General features: G+C 45.2%; 1 protein-coding gene across 1 annotated transcript in view; it reads right to left on the reverse strand.

The window, feature by feature from the left end:
- The window catches only part of Stab2 (stabilin 2), a 175987-nt gene that overhangs the window by 32234 nt on the left and 124580 nt on the right, over nucleotides 1-19173 (reverse strand). The window contains exons 40-49 of the mRNA XM_027392551.2: nucleotides 17470-17515; nucleotides 16632-16708; nucleotides 13649-13774; nucleotides 12030-12103; nucleotides 10613-10684; nucleotides 5870-5989; nucleotides 4234-4281; nucleotides 2674-2757; nucleotides 1187-1333; nucleotides 422-562 (exon numbers count right to left, since the gene is read on the reverse strand). Coding sequence (XP_027248352.1) covers nucleotides 422-562; nucleotides 1187-1333; nucleotides 2674-2757; nucleotides 4234-4281; nucleotides 5870-5989; nucleotides 10613-10684; nucleotides 12030-12103; nucleotides 13649-13774; nucleotides 16632-16708; nucleotides 17470-17515 — 935 coding nt within the window. The remainder of the gene's footprint in view (nucleotides 1-421; nucleotides 563-1186; nucleotides 1334-2673; nucleotides 2758-4233; nucleotides 4282-5869; nucleotides 5990-10612; nucleotides 10685-12029; nucleotides 12104-13648; nucleotides 13775-16631; nucleotides 16709-17469; nucleotides 17516-19173) is intronic.

Here is a 19173-nt window from a genome sequence, read left to right on the forward strand (position 1 = left end):
GTTTTATTCCAGGTTTAGCTTTAGGGATATCTATCTACCTTCCCTTCCTTCTTTCCCCTCTCACTCCTCCCCTTCCTTCTCCAAATCTATATCAGATAACTTTCTCTTGTGGACACTAAAGAAAAACATGAAATTATTTACTTTTAAAAATTTTGTTAGGAGGTAGGTTTTTACTATATTAGCAAGGCTGGCACAAAACTCATGGGCTCAAAGGAGCCTCATACTTGAAGCTGCCACATACTGGGGCTGTAGCACAAATCTGCCCCCAACTAACTGCCCCCAACTAACATCCACATACTGACTTATTAAACAACCTTTGTTTGAAGCAACAGGATGACAATGGTCTAAGGTGATGCCTCCAACCAGAGCTGAGCTGATGACACAGACATGGAGTGCTGGGGGGTGACAGTGGGGTACATACCAGAACCCTGCCTGAAGCATCTTTGGGGGTGACAAGCAAGTGTTGGGGAGACAGCAATTTGTCTATGATGTGGATGACGCCATTGGTGCTGATGATGTCACTGGACAGGACCTTTGCCTTATTGTTGATGTATATGGTATCCTGAAGACAAGCGGAAACAGCAAAAGACATGAACACACAGAGCCCACACAGAATCCTTCCACACAGAACAAATGCTTCTCTGAGGTGCTCATCATCAGGGACAGAACCCAAAGGTCCACATGACTGAAGCATTAGTTATTATGTTATCAGTTACTATGGTCCCAGAAGGAAAGTGGAGATGAGAATGTAGTAACCTTCACCTGTGAGGTTAACAGCAAATAACATCATCAGCCAACCTGACTATTTGCTTCTTTCAACATAATTCTGAAAACTCACAGAATAAACAGCTCACAGTTGGCGTCTCATTAGTGTGTCCTTGACATCACCCATTCTCCACTCTGTACTGTCTGGAGATGCCTAGTCTCAGAGTCCGAATTCCAATTCAACTGGTTTTTGCTATGTGACTGAACAAGCTATTTAACCTCTTTGAGCTCAGGTTCCACATCTGGAAATTGGGGACAATCATGGTATTCCCATTCTGAGGCTGTTGGACACACTGGGTCAGTGCATGTGGAGTCCTCGGCATGGCCCTCCAGTAGACATCGCTCAGTGGCTGGTCATGAGCCCTGTGCTGCCACTGCAGGGAGGGAAAGGACAGCACCTCCCCCAACTGGCTGCTCTTACCTGAGAGACAGAGATGGAGATCGGTTCGCCTTGGAGGGTCATGGCATTTGTGGTCACTTTGAGGTCTTCCATTAGCAGCTGTTGGCAGGCAACCACGTGATACCGAAGAATCTGAGACATGAGGCCCTGCTGATCCCAATCTTTAATCTGGAAATAGGCCAGGGAGGTTGGTCAGAGACAGGGGTCTGTTGCTAGAACCTTCTTTCCGCTCTCCTCTTTCCCACACTCTGAGGAGCTAGTTCCTGGTTAGGCAAGGGAGTGAGAACTGGAGGTGGAAGGGGCCTTGAGGGGCCTCTTGGCCAGCCTGTCACAGCACTGCTTGAAGGATGCCAGTGTCCTGCAATATTCCACAGAAAGGAATTTTCTTGGTAATTATGCTAGGAGAGGACCCTCCTAGACAGGAGGCATGATTAGGTCTTCAGGATGGAGAGGCTGTAGTACATTTTAATTTGGATTCAAAATACAAAGAATACAATTATGAAGTCACTGTAATAAAAAGACCACAAAACCCCAGATGGTGGTGGCATACACCTTTAATCCCAGCATTTAGGAGGCAGAGGCTGGTGGATTGAGGCCAGCCTGGTCTACAGAGCGAGTTCCAGGACAGCCAGGGCTACACAAAGAAACCCTGTCTCAAACAACAATTCCACAAAACTTTGTTTCCCTTTTTTGAAGCTTTAAGTTAAAATAACCAAAGGTTAAATGATTTTAAACATTATTCTTGTGTCTTTGCTTTGCTGGAACCTAAAATATATGCATAGAGAGAGGGCCGTGTGTGCACTGGCTGGGAACAAATCCCTCTCCAACCACTTCGAGCAATGGGGTTTCCCTCAAGTGTTCTGCACTGTAAAATGGGATGACATTCAACTACAAGTCTGACATGAGAAGAAACAGAATGCATGTAGGTCAAGCCCCATTTTGAATGTAGTTGTCTATTTAGATGTTAGTTTAGTAGTATTTATAGATGAGCTGACATAGGGGCACAGTGAACAGCAGAGCAGTGAAGGCTCTGGTATTTCCTGCAAGTCAAGAACTATTTAAATCCTGCCGGGCGGTGGAGGCACACACCTTTAATCCCAGCACTCAGGAGGCAGAGGCAGGCAGATCTCTGAGTTCAAGACCAGCCTGGTCTATAAGAGCTAGTTCCAGGACAGCCAGCTTCCAAAGCCACAGAGAAACCCTGTCTCGAAAAACCAAAAACAACCACAACAAAACTATTTAAATCCCTTTAACCCTGAATCTTCTCTGCCCTACACCCCCCCCCCCCCCCGCACCTTTTTTTTTTTTTATTTTGTCTTTAGCGAGTTTGGATTCCTTGATCACTTGAGAATTCTTCAATTTCCCACTCTATCTAGCTATGGCTTTAGGAAGCCTAGAAGCCCTTTCTATTGCTGGTCAGCTCCACCTGAGACTGAATCTCTTGTCCACAAACATTACAATAGTGGGTTCTAGGCCACGTCTTTCTACAGTTCCAGCCTGGTGCTCACCCTGGGCTCCTGATTGAAGGAAGCGGATGAAGGCGCGAACACAGTGAAAGGGCCAGGTCCAGTCAGCTCTCGGACAGCGTGTTGCTGCAGGAAGGCAGATAAGGTCACGTGTCACTCTTTCACAAACAAGCTTAGCGGCTTTCTTTCTCAGAAGAGGCAGGCCGAGGCTCAAAGATAGGCTAGAGTCTGTTTTTGTCTCAAAGTAAGGCCAGATTCTATGTCATCAAAATCGTATTTTTTCTAATTATAAAATTAACACGTAGCTATTAGAATAACAATTCTGAAAGCAGAGTATATACAGGGTGACAATTCCCCCTGACCCCCATAAAGATGACTCCTGCCTCCCTCTCCTCTCCACGTGACGGTTATACACTGTGATAATCACATGACTAATAACCAAGATGACTCACTTAGCCAACTAGCTGTCATCTTGTCATCCTAAGGCTGCTGTGGTGTTTGCTCTGGTCCCTCACACATGCTCTTCAGTGCACCTGGGATTTATATGGGGATGGTTCCAGAAGGCCAGCATGCTTTCACCTAATCAGCCATCCCACTGTGAGAGTTAATCTTGATCGTCAACTTAATTGGGTTAGGAAGCCCCCAGGAGCCTGAGAAGCTCACTTGTGGATGTGCCCAAGAGGCAGCTTTCATAGACAGAGGAGACACTGAGGTCTGACCTAACCGGACTTCCCTGATTTCCACTCCATGACATGGTGGAGGTGAAAGATGGGAGGTGGGGATGAGCAGAGCAGGAGAGTGTCCCTGGGAGCTGCATCTTGCCCAGCTTCTTCTGGGATGGTTATGCCAAGCCTGTGCTCTCTGCTTCCTGTCTGCCATGACAAAGTTCCTCTGCCACATATTCCCAGCACTATGGTGCTCTGCCTCCCCATGGCCCAGAAGCACAGAGCTTTTCGAAGCTTTCCTCCCTTGCTTGGATTGTTTCTGTCAGGTATGACAGCTGTGAACCGGGAACTCACACCCAATGTTTCTTTCTCCACTGCTGACAGACATTTTCATATAGTCATTGTCACTTAAGTATAGGACATGTTCTGAGAAATGTGTTCCTAGGCCATTTTGCTATGTGTGAACACCCACTCCTCAGTGACTCACACAGAGCAAGCCCCACTCATGGTAAGAGCCCTATATGATGTATTCCTTAATCTTTCCTATATGTGTTTTTTACTGTTCCTTTCAATGTTTAGATGGGATGAGAGTCACAAATGCTAACGGCTATGTGATTGATTACACCTTAGGCTTGAGAGACAGAGTTCACAAATGATCAACCACGGAGCTGGTAACATTAATTCTAGTTCCAGACTTTCTTCTGCCCTCCCTGACTTCAGAGGGTACAGCTTTATCTTATATCTTGCTGGAGACCTGGCATGTTGATAAATATATATATATATATATATATATATATATATATATATATGTCTATGCATATATAGTTCAATATATACACACAAATACACACAGATTGACACACACACACATATTCTAGTGGTGGAAATTGAATGCAGGCCTGGCACACACCTCAGAAGTAGACAGATACTTTCTTACCTGTAACTGGAAGAAATACTGTGAAGTTGTTGGGTTCTTGGGAAGTTCCTGCAAACAAAGACAAGGAAATGTCATATCAGCTGGGAATCACACACAAAATATTGTATTGGACAATTTGTTCACCAGAAAGTCACATGATGGCTCTCTTCCAGCCTCACTGAGGGGCTTGTAGCTGATGCCCAGAATGACTGAGGGACACAATGAATCATTTCTGGAATCATATCTGATTTACAAAAGAAAGACCTAACTACCCCTCAAAGCACATAACTTTACAAAAATTTCAAATGGAACTCAAATCTTTACAAGGCACACCAAATAGAGTTGAAATCTTGTAAAGATCAGTTATTGGCCTCCCTGACAAGAAGAATGTTTGATCAGTCAGAATGCTTTGGCCTCTCTTTAAGACAATTTTCTTAGTGTTTATAATCTGTAGAGATCAGAAAATATCACACTGATTTTCTTCTATCTGCAGTGTAGGCAGATGTGGTGAACGGCCTGTGTCCACATGTGGGCACACACACCACAGGAATACCACACCCCATACACCACCCCACCCCATATACCACACCTGCATGTAAACACATCCATACATCCACACCCCCCCACACACAATATACCACATACCCAATATACCTGGCACACACATATACACACAGATATCTCACATCTACCATATGCATACCATAAATACACCACACACACTCCATATACCACAGCCCCATTCACCTACACCCACACACACATCTCAGACACCACACACTCACACACACATACACACCCAGACACCCCATACACATACATTCCATACAACACACACCCATCATTCACTACACATGGCATGCACCACAAATATACCATATACAACACACACAGACATGCACACAATTAACACACACACACACAGACACAGACCATACCTCACAAATACATCATACACACAGACACACATACCCCATATACTACACATAGGATATACCACAAATGTACCATATATACCATACACACAGACACATATGCCATACATCACATATGCATATACTATAGATACCACAAACACAATCCATACTTCACACACACCATGTTATGAGTCCACACACTACCCATAGTATGTCATACATAGTCACCACATTCTATATACACATGCCTCATCACACCATACATCCATACTCATATTATGTCACAGACATGACACACACAGAATGTCACCCATTTGAGATATATCACACACACCACATTCATCTATTTACACAGTCATCCAAAGCATGGCAATGTTCTGGCATTACTACGAGCTCTGTGTTCCTGACATCCACCATCATATCTGATTCTGTAAGAACTTGACAGAACTGATGTCATTATCATTTTCTTTTCCAGACTCACTTGGAGTGATACATAGAAAAGTGACATCACTTGCTCTGAGTCACAGTGCTACTCCCTGGCAGAGCTGAATCCAAACCCAGGTGTTTCTGACTCCAGAGCTTTGCCAGTCTTAATCGTGATGCCACTCCCTTCCTAGGCCACAGGAATTTCCCTGGGTAGATAGAGCTCTTTTCATTGCAACCGATTAGCAAATCCCTGGGGAACCTGAACACTCAGCAATTTGGGATGTTCAGTTTATTTCCTGGAGACTTGTTGTTACCCCGTAGATGCTGCCGCGGCAGGTGAATCCATCCCCTGTGTAGTTCTGCTTGCAGGTGCATATCCTTTGATCTTGCCCAGTGTGGGTGCAGATGGCCAATGGGCTGCAGCCGCCATTATTCTGGTAAAATTGCCAAGAGGTGGAGGAGGGACTCAATCAGACCAGTAAATCTGCCAACTTTGTTAATATTTTCTGAGCAATTTTGTGCTGAAATTTATAATTTGAGGGCTGTAGATACAGTTTAGTGGTAGAATACTTGTCTGGCATGTGCAAAGCACTGGACTCAATCCCTAGCAACATACATGCACTGTATACACACATATGCATGTGCATGTGTGAACATATGTAAACATCCCCACGTTCCCTCTTGCTCTTAAACTTTGAGCCATCTTTATTCCTTTTCCTGAACTTGCCTTATAGTACCATGGTTGTTGGCCATTTAGACAGCCTTATATCCCAAGACAGCAGGTTTGCTCATACCACCAGGTCTCCAGCCCTCTATGGATAAGTACCCTTCATGTGTGATAGTTTCCATCTTTAGGCCACACTCTGATTTGGTCATAGGAAGGATGACAGAAAGCCAATATAAAACAGAACACATTGCCTTGCCCTCAAGAACTCATAAGTGGAAGAGGAGGCTAAAATACAAAGCACAGCTGAGTAAGCCTCCACAGTGGCCTCTGCATGGGCTCTGAACCAGAGCAGACTCCAGTGAGGAAGGAACATGGAGCCAGGAAGAGGAACATGGGTCTAGTGAGGACCAAAGGAGCCGCTCAACAGGCTCAACACCCACTGCTGGCAATCTCCCTCCTGCCCGCCACTCTTTCCCCAAAACACTTGCTGAGTACGATGATGGTCAGCACCCCAGAACCCCACCTCAGGGGATACACTTCTATTTGCTGTTTAGAAAAGTAGATGCCAGGGGACATGATTCTTCCAGCCAACAACCCCAGACTTGGACAGCTGCAATGCCCAGCATGCTCCAAGACGACACAGGAGAGTCCTTTCTTGTCACACCCCTCTTGATCTCTGCCCACTCCAGAGGCCTAGAAGCCCCATGTTATCCCTCACCACAAGGGCACTTGCTCCATGGAGTTCTGGATACCTGTTTCCTGACCACATACCTCACTCCTCCCTGAATTCACAAAGCCCTTACCCTGAACCCGGCACCATCCCTAACACTGTGTGCCTCAGAGCCTTCTTCCCCTCGTGGAGGTTTACGTTCTCTCTCCTCCTCTCTTTCTTTTTCTCTCTCCATCCACCCTCCTCTGTCTCTTACCCTCCCTCATTTTCACTTCACTCACTCATCTGGGTTATGATACACCAAGAAGGCCTGTACCACAAGTTGGCATCTTGAGCCTGGGCCTCTGGAGTGTAAGGATTACATTTCTGTTCAAGCTACCTTGTCTCCAGGATTCTGTTGTGGTGGCACTGAAGAGACAGATGGGTTGGGATAGAAGAGTCCCTCACAGAAGGCCCTGTTGCCTGGCTGGCACTTGGTGATAGGACTTGGGGAGAAATTCATGGTTCTTGGACTGCTTTACAATTATTTTGTTTGCTTACCCCAATGTTTAGAGTTTTTGAATTTTCCTTTGAGTTATTACCATCATTTAAAAACTGGAAAAATTCACATGAAAATTTCTGTTGTTCTTGTATAGCCAATGCTGGCTGGCATTGCTCCGGGCCACAGAGATCTGAGGCTCTGAGATGGTACTCATTAGAGAGGAACTAAGTTCCCATTTCCTGCTGTGCATCCCTGTTCAGCCCTTGATGGCCCTAATGACTTTGGAATTGAGAGCTAACTCCTGAACATATGCTTCCAAGAGGACAGCAAAGAGTTCTGGACCTCCAGAGCAGATATGTCACAAGTGTTTTGGCCAACATAGCGTGGAGGAACTGCTATCAGATAGAGCCACCTGGAGTTCTTCTATCAGCAGCCCTGTGCCCCAGCCACCTGTGTTTGCTCCTGTATTGTCTGTGCAGTCATTCCAAACAGAGGCCATTGTTCTCTTGAGCGTGCTGGACCAACAGGGAGGCCAATGGATCTGTTTGGAGAGCAAGTCCATTTAGTTCTCAGAGCATCAGCTGGAAGTGCTCAGGCAAAACAAGCCACCCAAGTGTATGGTCCATAGTGTTGGCCTAGGGTAGACACACATGGGTTTGGGCTCCATGACCTCCAATCAGGATCTTTACTTCTGCCAGCCAGAGGCAGGAAGAATTGTCCCATTCCAAACATGGCTGGTCCTTATGCCCCAAGTCACCTGTAATTGTGACCTTATTTAGAAAAAGCATTTTCACAGATGTCACTAAGGGGCTTGAGATGAGGCTCTTTAAACCCCAGGTGTCTGTGTAAGAGCAGAAGACAGACATGGAGGTGAAGAGGGCAGAAGCTGTGGTCGGCAGCTACAGCCAGGAGCACTGGAGCCACTTCGGCTGCAAGAGGCAAGGGAAGGCTCTGCCCCAGCGCTTCCAGAAGCATCCTTACTCACACTGACTTTAGATTTTAGCCCTCGAGAATCATATACATTTCTGTGCTCTGCCTGTGATTAAATCTTACAGCAGCCTCTGCTGTGATAGTTTTAACTGCCAATGTGACACAGTCTAGGATTACCGGGTGGGGAAGCCTCAGTGAGGAGCAGCCCAGATCAGGTTGTCTAGTGAGCATGCCTATGGAGGACTATCTCTTTTTAAAAAATTGTTTATTCATTTTTATGTGTATAGGTATTTTGCCTTCATGTATGTCTGTGCACCACATGTGTGCCTGGTGCTCAGGGACTGGTGTTGGATCCTCTGGGACAGTCTACGGGCTGCTAAGTGAATGCTGACAATGGAACCCTGGACCTGTGAAGGGCAGCCAATGCTCTTAACTGCTGGGCATCTCTCTGGCCCATGTGGGTGGATTCTTAAATTGATTGACGGGGATGATCTGCCCACTGTGGGCGGTGCATCCTCTAGGCAGGTGGTTCTGAACTGCATGAATGGGAAAGAGCTCAGCATAGGAGAACATGTATCAGTTCACTGCTCTTTCATGTTGGAGATGGATGTAATGTCACTAGTTCTCTCAAGCTCCTGCCACTGTTACTTCCCTGTAGTGACAGACTGTGACCTGGAATTGTGATCCAGATGAACCCCTTCTGCCCTAGTTTGCTTTTTAGGGTATTTTATCATGCAACAGGAAATGAAACTAATGTGCCTAGGGAAATAATTCACAGCTAGTCTTTTCATGAATAAATTGGGGTTAGTTATTCCTTGTCCCACTGGGTATCTGAAGAATTAAATGAGAGAAATCATGGAAACCCAGATCTCTAGAGAGCAGCACATATAAATGTCACATTGATGCAGGCTGTCAGAAGCCTGGATGACCACAGTGCCTCAGATGTGACATGTCAGGGCATGAAGCTTATGGAACCTTGTACTCCACTGGAGGCATGGGCCGGGGGTAGGTTGAACAGTGGTAGACAGCTTGTCCAGTTTCAGACTCAGATCCTACTGGGTTAGTACAAATGAGCTAGTCTGAGGTCAAAAGTCATGGGAGAACCAGAAGATATATTTTGGGAGAAGATAGAGACGTCTCTATGAGGTTATGTTTGTATTTGAGTCATGAAGTTCATGTTTCTGGGTCCTGAGCTCTCTCTAGATGTCTACTGATAAAGGGCAATGTATCTGAGCTAAGTTGGACCTCTTAAAAAATTGTGTGTTCTCTTGGGCACATTCTTAATATCACAGAGATAGTTTATGTAGGAAAGACACAACAAATCTGAGGAATAAAAGCTACATTCAGGTGTGTGTGTGTGTGTGTGTGTGTGTGTGTGTGTGTGTGTGTGTGCATGTGTATAAAAGATAGGAAATTGACAGTTGGCTTCTATATGAATGTAGTGGGTTTTGTTTTATTTAAAGTAATCGATTTTAAGAGTTGTTTGAGGTTTACAGGAAAACAGAGTTGAAAGTGTAGACATTCCTATAGAGACACTACTGCTCCCTGGGTTTCCCCATCATTAACACCTTGTGTTTGTTAGTTGTACATTTGCTGGCATTGATGCACTGATATTAAAGCCCACAGCTTGCATGTTGGCCCACTCTTGCTGGTGGACATTCTGTGGGTCTTGACAAATATATAATGATGTGTGCCCAACACCAAAGTTTCATATAGAGTAGTTTCCTAGTCCTAAGAATTCCTCAGGTGCCCCTATTCATCCCACCCTCTCTCAACTCCTGGCCACTGTCTGGTCTTCTCACTGTCCCTGCAGACTTTCTTCACAAGGTAACTTCTGGTACATGTCAGGGTTAGTATGAACTCCCCTCTCTTCTTTCCTCGTTCAGTACATGAAACACAGAAAACAAACTCAGGCAACAACATATCAACATTCTATCTCCAGTCACTGTGGCTGGGGAACCAGATTTTGAGCAGGATACTAAGGCTTGTTAGCTGACTCCTGAATGCTTCTCAGCACTCTCTGTATTTTGGGAAACTAACTAAGCTGCTTTTGGGACACTTGCATCAGATGAATGCTGGACCAATTCTGTATACCTTGTTCTCTCCTATCAGAATCATGTAGCCAAGGGGCAGGCTGTGGGGTAGCAGTCTGTTCTCTCCATTCTCCCCAGCATGACAATGGCACAGGAGGAAAAGTAAGCCTCATTAGCCAGAATTAGCTCTGAGATCCAAGGGGAGAACACACGGCCTCTGTATTCCCTAGAAGGTGGGAGAAGGCTCCAAGGCTATGGGCCTGGAAGCATACTCACGGTTAAGCAGACATTAATGAGTGTGCAGGTCTTCCCATCTCCAGTGTACTTTGGCAAGCAGTTACAGACAGCCTTCAGGAGCACAGGCAAAGGGTCATTTAACAGGCAGGTTAGTACACCGAATCTCAGACTTGTATTTGATTGTATAATGGCAGCATGAGAAGGGACTTTTTTTTTTTTTGTTAAAACGTAGTTTAGTATACTTGAGTACTAGATCTCACAAACATGCCATCCTTATTGCCTAGATACCTTCTTTCCTGATAGGTAGAGGTTCAGGGGGAAGAAGGCTCAGCTGTAGTATTATCTTTTGTCCACCAAGAATGAACCCAGACACCAGTGCTAGCATGTGCTGATGGGAAGGTTTTGCAGCACACAGGATACACACAGGAAAACAAGCCATCGCACAGTTTGATGGACAAGGAAGGCAACTGGGAGCTTGAGGAAGGGAATACTGTTTGTGGGGAGTTGGGAACAGGACCTCACAGGCCTGAGGGCCACTTGTTAGAACTTGGACCCACAGGTGGGGCTAGTCTGGGCAACCTGGGCAGGCTTCCACTTTCTCCTCTTCTTTCACCACTGGCCCCAGCCTTGTCCAAACCTTTCCCAACAGGCCTAGCAGCGATCTCCTTTTAGCTGTAGTAGTATTCTCCTAACTCAGTTCCTCACCACTGCCTTCCAGGTCTGCAGGAACACTTACAGGTTCCAGGGGTCAGAAACCTTACAAGAACAATTTCCTCATTCCATGTATATAGAAACTCTACCGAGACACAAAAATATGTGAGGAAAAGTCCAGTAGAGACTGCTTTAGTCACTTGCTTGATCTGCCTGCTGATGAATGCAGTGAGCTCCAAGGGACACTTCTTGGGTATCTGACTTGTTACCCAGGTTACCTGCCTGGCCATTTTGTGTGTTCAGCACATGTCTGAGGCTGAGGGAGGCAGAGTGGGGGAGTCCTTTGCTCCTCCATTGCCCCTCTTATTTTCCCACTCCCCCAAATTCACTTGCTCCAGGGTAGCTACACAACTGTCTGTTGGGGCCATATCAATGTCAGAAGTCTGAACTGTGAGCTCCTGGCATGGCACAGTGCCTTCTAGAGCCTGGAGCCAAAGAAAAATGAGAGCAATTCTGGGTTTTGGAAAGCTCAAAGAAAGGGGAACACTTTAGTGAAACTTCTAGGTGCTTCTAGGATCACGGGGGTTTGCAGGCGAGTACATCCCACTTTTACAAAGCCCTTTTCCTAGTCCCCTCCCTCCTCATTTTCTTCTTTCCCCACAAATGTCCTCTTGTGTTTTAATTGTCTGCCCTGCAGTGTTTCTGGCTGCTACTGATCCAAGGTCTTTTCTGTACTTCCTTCCCTTAGGTCTGGGTCTTAAGACTCAGGGGTTTCCTCCCAAGAAACCTACGAGAGGCTACTCACCTGATTGGGCCCTGTCTGTGTGCACTCTGCATTTCTGTCACAGCCACCATTGTTCTCCAAACACGGGTTTATTTCTTTAAGACAAAAGTCAACATGTGTTATGAGTGTCAAGCTTTATTTCAATGAAGAGGCATTCTGAGGGTTTCCCAGGGACTGGAGATGGTTTGGATAGCTGAACAAGAACAGCAGGTGTCAATGTGGGACTCAGTTTCTAGAACTTCAGAGACAGACAGAAGTAACTTGTCGAGGGGGATGGTTTCTCAAAACTGCTCCCCCCAGCCCTGGGTTGGGCTAATTCTAGCAGAGGCAACATCTGTAGGCTTAAATCTGACCCTCTGTGGAATGAATATTAATGTTTTGAATGAGAATATTAGCACCCAGTCTCATAGTGCAGCCATTGAGGAGACTTGGGGATGAAAACACAATTATTTGCAACACCATAAAGACTGGTTTAGAAAAGACTCATCAAGAGAAGCTCAATTTAGGACATTCTGAGGAGAAGCAGATTGCTCAATGTGGAAGCTTCTCTCCACTGACTAATGGTAGCAAAGGGGGAAATGGCTATCCACTGGATAACTCGGTAGCACTTTGACCTAGAGGTTAAATTCGTATCATAAACAAGGGCTAGATGGAAACCTTGAGACTTGTGACAACCTGCAAAGGATACATGATTTTTGTGACATTTTGGTCTGGAGTATACAAGTGGAATCTAGTAATGAAAAAAGCAAAACTCTCAAACCCCCAATAAAAGACACAGTATCAGAGAAATACAGTAAAGAGCTAAGGGACTAAATGCAATATGTAGTCCCCCCAAAGACCCCATACTAGAGAAGTATTGGGGCAATTGAAAGAATAGAATGCAATTAGAAAACTTAATAGTGACAATCAATTTACTGCAGTCAGGAACTGTGTGTGGCTAGGTCATAAGTGACCTCATTTTTAGGGAATATATACTCAGTTATTAAGGACAAATACAGCACAGCTTACACAGCTTCGTCTCAAATGACTAAGGAAAATAGGAAAGTATACAAAGAGAGCAAAGGAAAAGTGAGCAACAGATGTCAGTGAGTGACTGTGGGCCAAGAGCACATGATTCTTCTTTGCATGACTGCTGCAACCCGTTTCAGTGAGTTCAAATTCGAGGACACGACTCTAGAACATCGGCCGAGCGTGCTTTAAGCACCATCCCTACTGTCAAGGAGTTGTTCTGTTACATAATTATGATAAACACTTGTTAGAAATGTCTAGGTATATAATAAAATGGGGTAATGGAAAAATAGCTTAAGAGTCCCTGTCTCTAGATACACGCCCCTAGTCTTTTGCAATTTTCTAAAGTAAAGATGTGCAACATTATAAACTAATGAAAGTAAAAAATGTCAGTTGCCACTAGAATTTTCAAATGTAAAAGGTCTCTCCTTCCATTCAAAGTGAACTTTTTGCATCACATGCCTTCACACCCCTGTGAGTGCATCATTTCCATACCCTTGGGCTTTTCTGCCAAGGCATGCTGTGTTACGATCCCAGCAGCAGACCTAACAATAAGAGCTCATACACTAGAAAATTTTAACAGGGCTCCAACTGACACCATTTCCACCAGATGGACAGGGGTGGTCACCTACCTAGGCACACAATGCCATCGCCTGTATAGCCTGCCTTGCACACACACACCCGGCTTCCTGGGGTGGTTCTTTTACAGACAGCCTGGACAGAGCATCCTCCGTTGCTGACCTCACAGGCATTGATGGCTGCAGAAGAGGCAAGAGACAGGAGAAGAAATTTTTTTTTTTAAACCTGAGCCATTGATAAAAGGAAGCCTTTAGAACAACCCCAGAAGACACTTGATCAATGTGGTTAATTACCCAACACAGAGTGTGCTGGCTAGTTTTATGTCAACTTGACACAAGGTATGGTCATCAGAGAGGAGGGAACCTCGATTGAGAAAATGCCTCTATAACATCAGGCTGTAAGCAAACCTGTAGATCATTTTCTCAATTAGTGATTGATGGCGGAGGGTTCAGTCCATGGTGGGTGGTGCCATCTCTGGGCTGCTGGTCCTGGGTTTTATAAGAAAGCAGGCTCAGCAAGCCACGGAGAACAAGCCAGTAAGTAGCACCCTCCATAGCTTCTGCATTAGATCCTGTCTCCAGGTTCCTGCCCTGCTTGAGCTCCACTATTGACTATTTTCAACAATAAACGGTGGTATGGAAGCAGAAGTGGAGCAAACCCTTTCCTCCTCAAGTTGCTTTGGTCATGGTGTTTCATTACAATAATACTAATGCTGGCTAAGATGGAGGACAAGGAAAAAAATTCACTTTGTCTTTTCCAGCTATTTTTCCTAGTAGACTTTGTACTTCCTTCTGCAGGGAACATGTGGCCCCAGGGCCAGGACAGCCTGCACCCTCTGAGAGTTCTTAGGCTAAGATGGTCTAGAAAGCTAACTGTTCTGTCTCTAACTGGGTCAAAGCCCCCAGGACAAGGTACTCAGAGAAAAATGATGCTAAAAGCTTTGTGTGTGTGTGTGTGTGTGTGTGTGTGTGTGTGTGTGTGTGTGTGTGTGTGTGTGATAGACATTTTATTCATGATAGTCAAACCCTGAAAACACCAATCAGAGAGTAGGATATGGAGGTGGTGGTTTATCTACTCAATGAAATTAGCTCAAACATGGAAACAGGTGAGTGAAATGAGCCAGACTCATTAGCATCCATAATTCCATTCTCACCAGATTCTAGAAGAGACAAAACTCTCTGATATCACAGAAAGACTATCAGGGGTCTCTGAGCAGGAATAGGGGTCAGTAGAGCTAATGCCAGCTAGTTCACAGGAGGTTTTGGCCGAATTGTGCTGTGTTTTGATTGCATTGGTGGGTGCATGTGTTTGATGCATGCCATCACATTGTTTACTGATTCAGAATGGATCAGTTAGTATTTATAAATCATAGCTCACAAATGTTTATTAAAGGAAGACCCAAATGGCACTAGAGAAAACTCTTGTGTTCTCTCATTTTCTAGGAGTTCAGCCTGAGGTGAATAGAGCATTTCATTGTCTGTGTTCTCACAAGCAGAGGAAGTGTTACGGCTCTAAGTTATTACTGAATTTGGATTTCTCATTTTGTATTTGCATTCTTGACTGTGTGTATGAGAGACAAAGACACACAGAGATGTGTATGCATGTGAGTGTGTAGGCCAAAGAGCAACCCCAAGGGTTGTTCCTTGTAAGGATCCATCTTTTTTGTTTTTGTTTGTTTGTTTTTCATTGTAACTTTTATTAAGTTGGTTCTTTAACAGTTTCATACCTGTATAATAATGCATCCTGGTTATTCTCACCACTACTCTGTCTCCCACCTACCCCTGCTAAAGCTACCTCTTCACAAGTCCATTTCCCACATTAATATCCTTTTGCTTTCAAACTATTGAGTTTACCCAGGCTGTCCATGAGACCATGGGTTTGGAATTCTCTGCTGGGCATTGGTAGGCTCATCAGAAGCTAGCTACACAACTGTAGACAATGACTGTGCCTATCTCAGAATCTACCAATAGCCAATAGTTCAGCAGAGAGAGGGGCCCTCTGAGCTCCCCCCAACCCACAATTGGGTGAGAACAGGCTTGGCCTTGTGCAGACCAGGTGTGGGAAACTGAAGCTGAGACCATGATTGTGAGGGCTATCCACACTCAGCAGACAGCATTTCCAGCCCCCTTGCACTATCTTCTGGCTCTTACATTCTTTCAGCTCCCTCTTTCTCAGTGTCCCTGAGCATTAGATGGGGTGCTATGAATATCCTGTTTAGGGCTGAGAACTCAACTGTGACTTATTTTCAGCACCGTGAGCATCCATGAGTCTGCAGTCACCATCCTTCACTGAAAAGACAAGTTTCTCTAATTAAGGCTGAGAGCAGCATTCATCCCAGTGCCAGGACACTGAAAGATTTCTGAATTTCTTCCTTTCTAGTGCTAAATGTGTTATATTCTCTAAGAATAATAGCTCACATTTCTTAGCACTCTACAAGCATAATCTGGATCATATACAACTACCCAATGTAAGGTTAAAGACACAGCCAAGCAACATTCCTGAAGTAACACAGATGTAAGCATTTCAATTCAAACTCAGAGGTCTAATAACGAGGCAAGGGCCTGACCTCTGACCTCTGCCCTATTTGGCCATTGTACTCAGAGAGACCATTTCACCCTTCATAGCACTCTGCAAGGAAGGTGGTTTTTATGCTTACTTTACAAATGAGCAGAGGGGCTCAGGGTAGTTAAACACCCATGTGAGGTTATGAGTCTGGCAGGAGGAAGAACCAGGACTTAAACCTTTACGGATGCACTCTTGAGTCTGATGCCTCAGCCTTTATCAATCAGATCTATAACCTTTAAAGCCAGGAGCTGATTCCAATTGCTCTCAAGGTTGTGTGCCACTGCTTAGATGCAGTGTAGTATGTGTAAAACAGATGCAGTTGCCTGCCTAGCCCAAAGCAACATGCCCAGCCATGCAGAACTGGGTACCCTCAGTTGCTCAGAGTCACCACCAGTGATTGGCACCAGCTCCTGAGGCCCAGTCGGATGTCTCAGCCCACACAAGCCCTTAGCAGATCTCTGCTCCACCTGCCTGTGCAGACTGTCCCGTTCCCTTGGAATCCTGCTGCACATTTGCACGAGGCTTTGCCATCTGGATTAAGTAGGCAGCTGCGGTGGAAAAGCACAAATGACATTGTTCAGAGAAATACAGCATCCCACGTGTGACCTATAATCCCCCCTTCAGCCAGCATCCAGGCTTGTGACTCTATGAAGCACTCAGAGGCTCTGCCTACAGCTTGAGAGATAGTTGTTTCCTGGCATGATCCCACCACAGCCGGTGAAGAACCACAGCCACTCCAGCCAAACCATACAGTCCACAGCGCTACCCATGAGCTTTGCTTACTTCATGTTGTTCACAGGTGAGATAACCGCCCCTGAAGAGCAGGGTAATTATTATTGCCACTCATAAGTGAAAAAAACAAGGCAGGGAGGAAGTAAAGAATTGGCCCCCAGGTCACATGGCAATGATGGAGGATGACCTTGGGTTCAGGTCTAACTCCAGCTACTAGGCTTTTTATTAGTTTACAGGAGGATGTGCCCTATGGCAGTAAGGAAGAAAAAGTGACATTAGTCTGGGTTGTGGACTGGGCCAATGTTTAATAAAAGTGATACCCCCTCCATGAAAGGTCCTTGTGGTATGGGCTAGGGTAACAACTGGCATTCTTGTCAATGGTATGTCACTGACTGCTTATGGAATGTGCTGGATCTGGCAAGCTCATTGTGGTTTCTTCAGAGACATTCAGTTTCTTCTTTAAGTATATCTATCCTACATTCTCTTCAAGGGTGTCAGGAAAACACTTCCCCCAGGGGAGGGCCTGAGATGAGAACTACTGAGTTTGTATTGTTCCTAGAGGTCAGGGGACACCTACTTGGCACTGGTGTGGCAGGTCCCATTGCAGTTGTCCTTCGTGATCTCTGGAAAAGAAGACCAATTACCTGTGAATTCTTGCTTTAGTCCCTAGTAGTAGGAGAAGACTGAGTACCACAAAGTCATTTTTAACTATGTAAATCCTTGCCACTGAATAAACACTTTTCATGTTGGCTGCCAGGGGACCCAAAGATAACCTGAAGGTCAAGTACACTAATGAGGTGTCTCAGAGTGGATGCTCCTTGTGAGACTACACACTTTAAATAGGGTAGGTGCTAACACTTGCTAACCACTAGATGCCAGCTGGTAACTGGCCTTTGAATGTTCCCAATGGGGACTCTGAATCTTGTTCTGTAGGTGATGAAAAGCCATAGCAAGTTGTAAAGAAGTCCTGGGGATGGAGTAGGGTGAGAAGTGTTATCTCTTTCATCTGTGTTTTGGAAAGTTCTTTCTTGTGGTCATGTGGAGGATAGAAAAGAGACAGGGTCAAGGATGGATGGTAGAGTGCTAGATCACAAGTCTTCTGGTGACAGAGCAGGTGGGAAGAGAGATTCCATAGACATGGATAAGTAGAATATTCAGAGATGTTAGTGAAGAGTGGACAAGGGGTGACTCCTAGACTGAGTGATCTAGCTGTCCTCTTCTGTAATTAACCACTGTCCATGCTGCTGCCTGGGTCATGGTCTGGGCACCATCCTCAGCATCTCCTGCATCCACCAGTCTCTGCTTCATCTGACATCCATGGATCCATCCTCAGCATCTCCTGCATCCTCCAGTCTCCACTTCATTTGACACCCAGGGGCCTCCTTTGTCCACACTGAAGTTCTGCTGCTGCCTTATTTAAGAATTACACTAATTGTCTCCAGGAAAGTTGCCATAGCTTCTAGACTGTTCCCTGTCCCTTTAAATGAAGTTGGTCTTTCATGCACTGTGCTCTTAGAAGCATTTATTCTAGGGATTAACTCAGGATATCGTCCTGCTTTTGTGACCCCTACCACTCTCCATGGCCCTCTTCCAGACTGTCTGAATCCTGATTTGGCATCTCAACATCTGGTGCCTGCTCTGGGATGTCCCCCTTGTCTGAAATACTTCAGAATCCCCAATTTTGGTGTTTGTATAGCTCTGCATTCTCCTGGAGCTTTGGCAATGACAGTCCCTCAGACAAACCACATCACTGGAGCCCTCACAGGGCTAGTGGGCACTTGTGACCTTCTTTGTAGTTGCTGCCTCAGAAGGGACAATAGTGTCTCTGATGCTATTCCAGGGTCATTTTCATCAATCTGGTGCCTGATTGTTTTCTCTTCCATACAAAGAAGATATTATTGCAACCATGTTTAAAACTCTTTAGTGGCTTCCTACTTGTTTGAGTTAGGAAGCCAATGTGTCTATTTTTTAGTGGTCTGGTTCTTGCTGGCCCCCCTACATTCCCACAGAAGAAACGATACCATTAGTACTTCCTGAGGATAAGGGTAACTCCTTGCTGCAAAAATGTTGTGAAATAAGGAAAAGCACAAAAAAGAAGCCAATTCACTCATATGCCCAATGCTTCAAACCCCTATTGGTGATACTCTATGTGACGGAGTACAGACTGTATGTGTGGGAAGAAGTGTTAACGATAAATCTTTCTGCCATCCGCTTGAGTTCTGCCTGCCATGTGGATGGCCAAAATAATACACAGAGACTTATATTAGGTACAAATGCTGCT

This window comes from Cricetulus griseus, assembly GCF_003668045.3.
Source record: "Cricetulus griseus strain 17A/GY chromosome 1 unlocalized genomic scaffold, alternate assembly CriGri-PICRH-1.0 chr1_0, whole genome shotgun sequence".
Taxonomy (NCBI): Eukaryota; Metazoa; Chordata; class Mammalia; order Rodentia; family Cricetidae; genus Cricetulus; species Cricetulus griseus.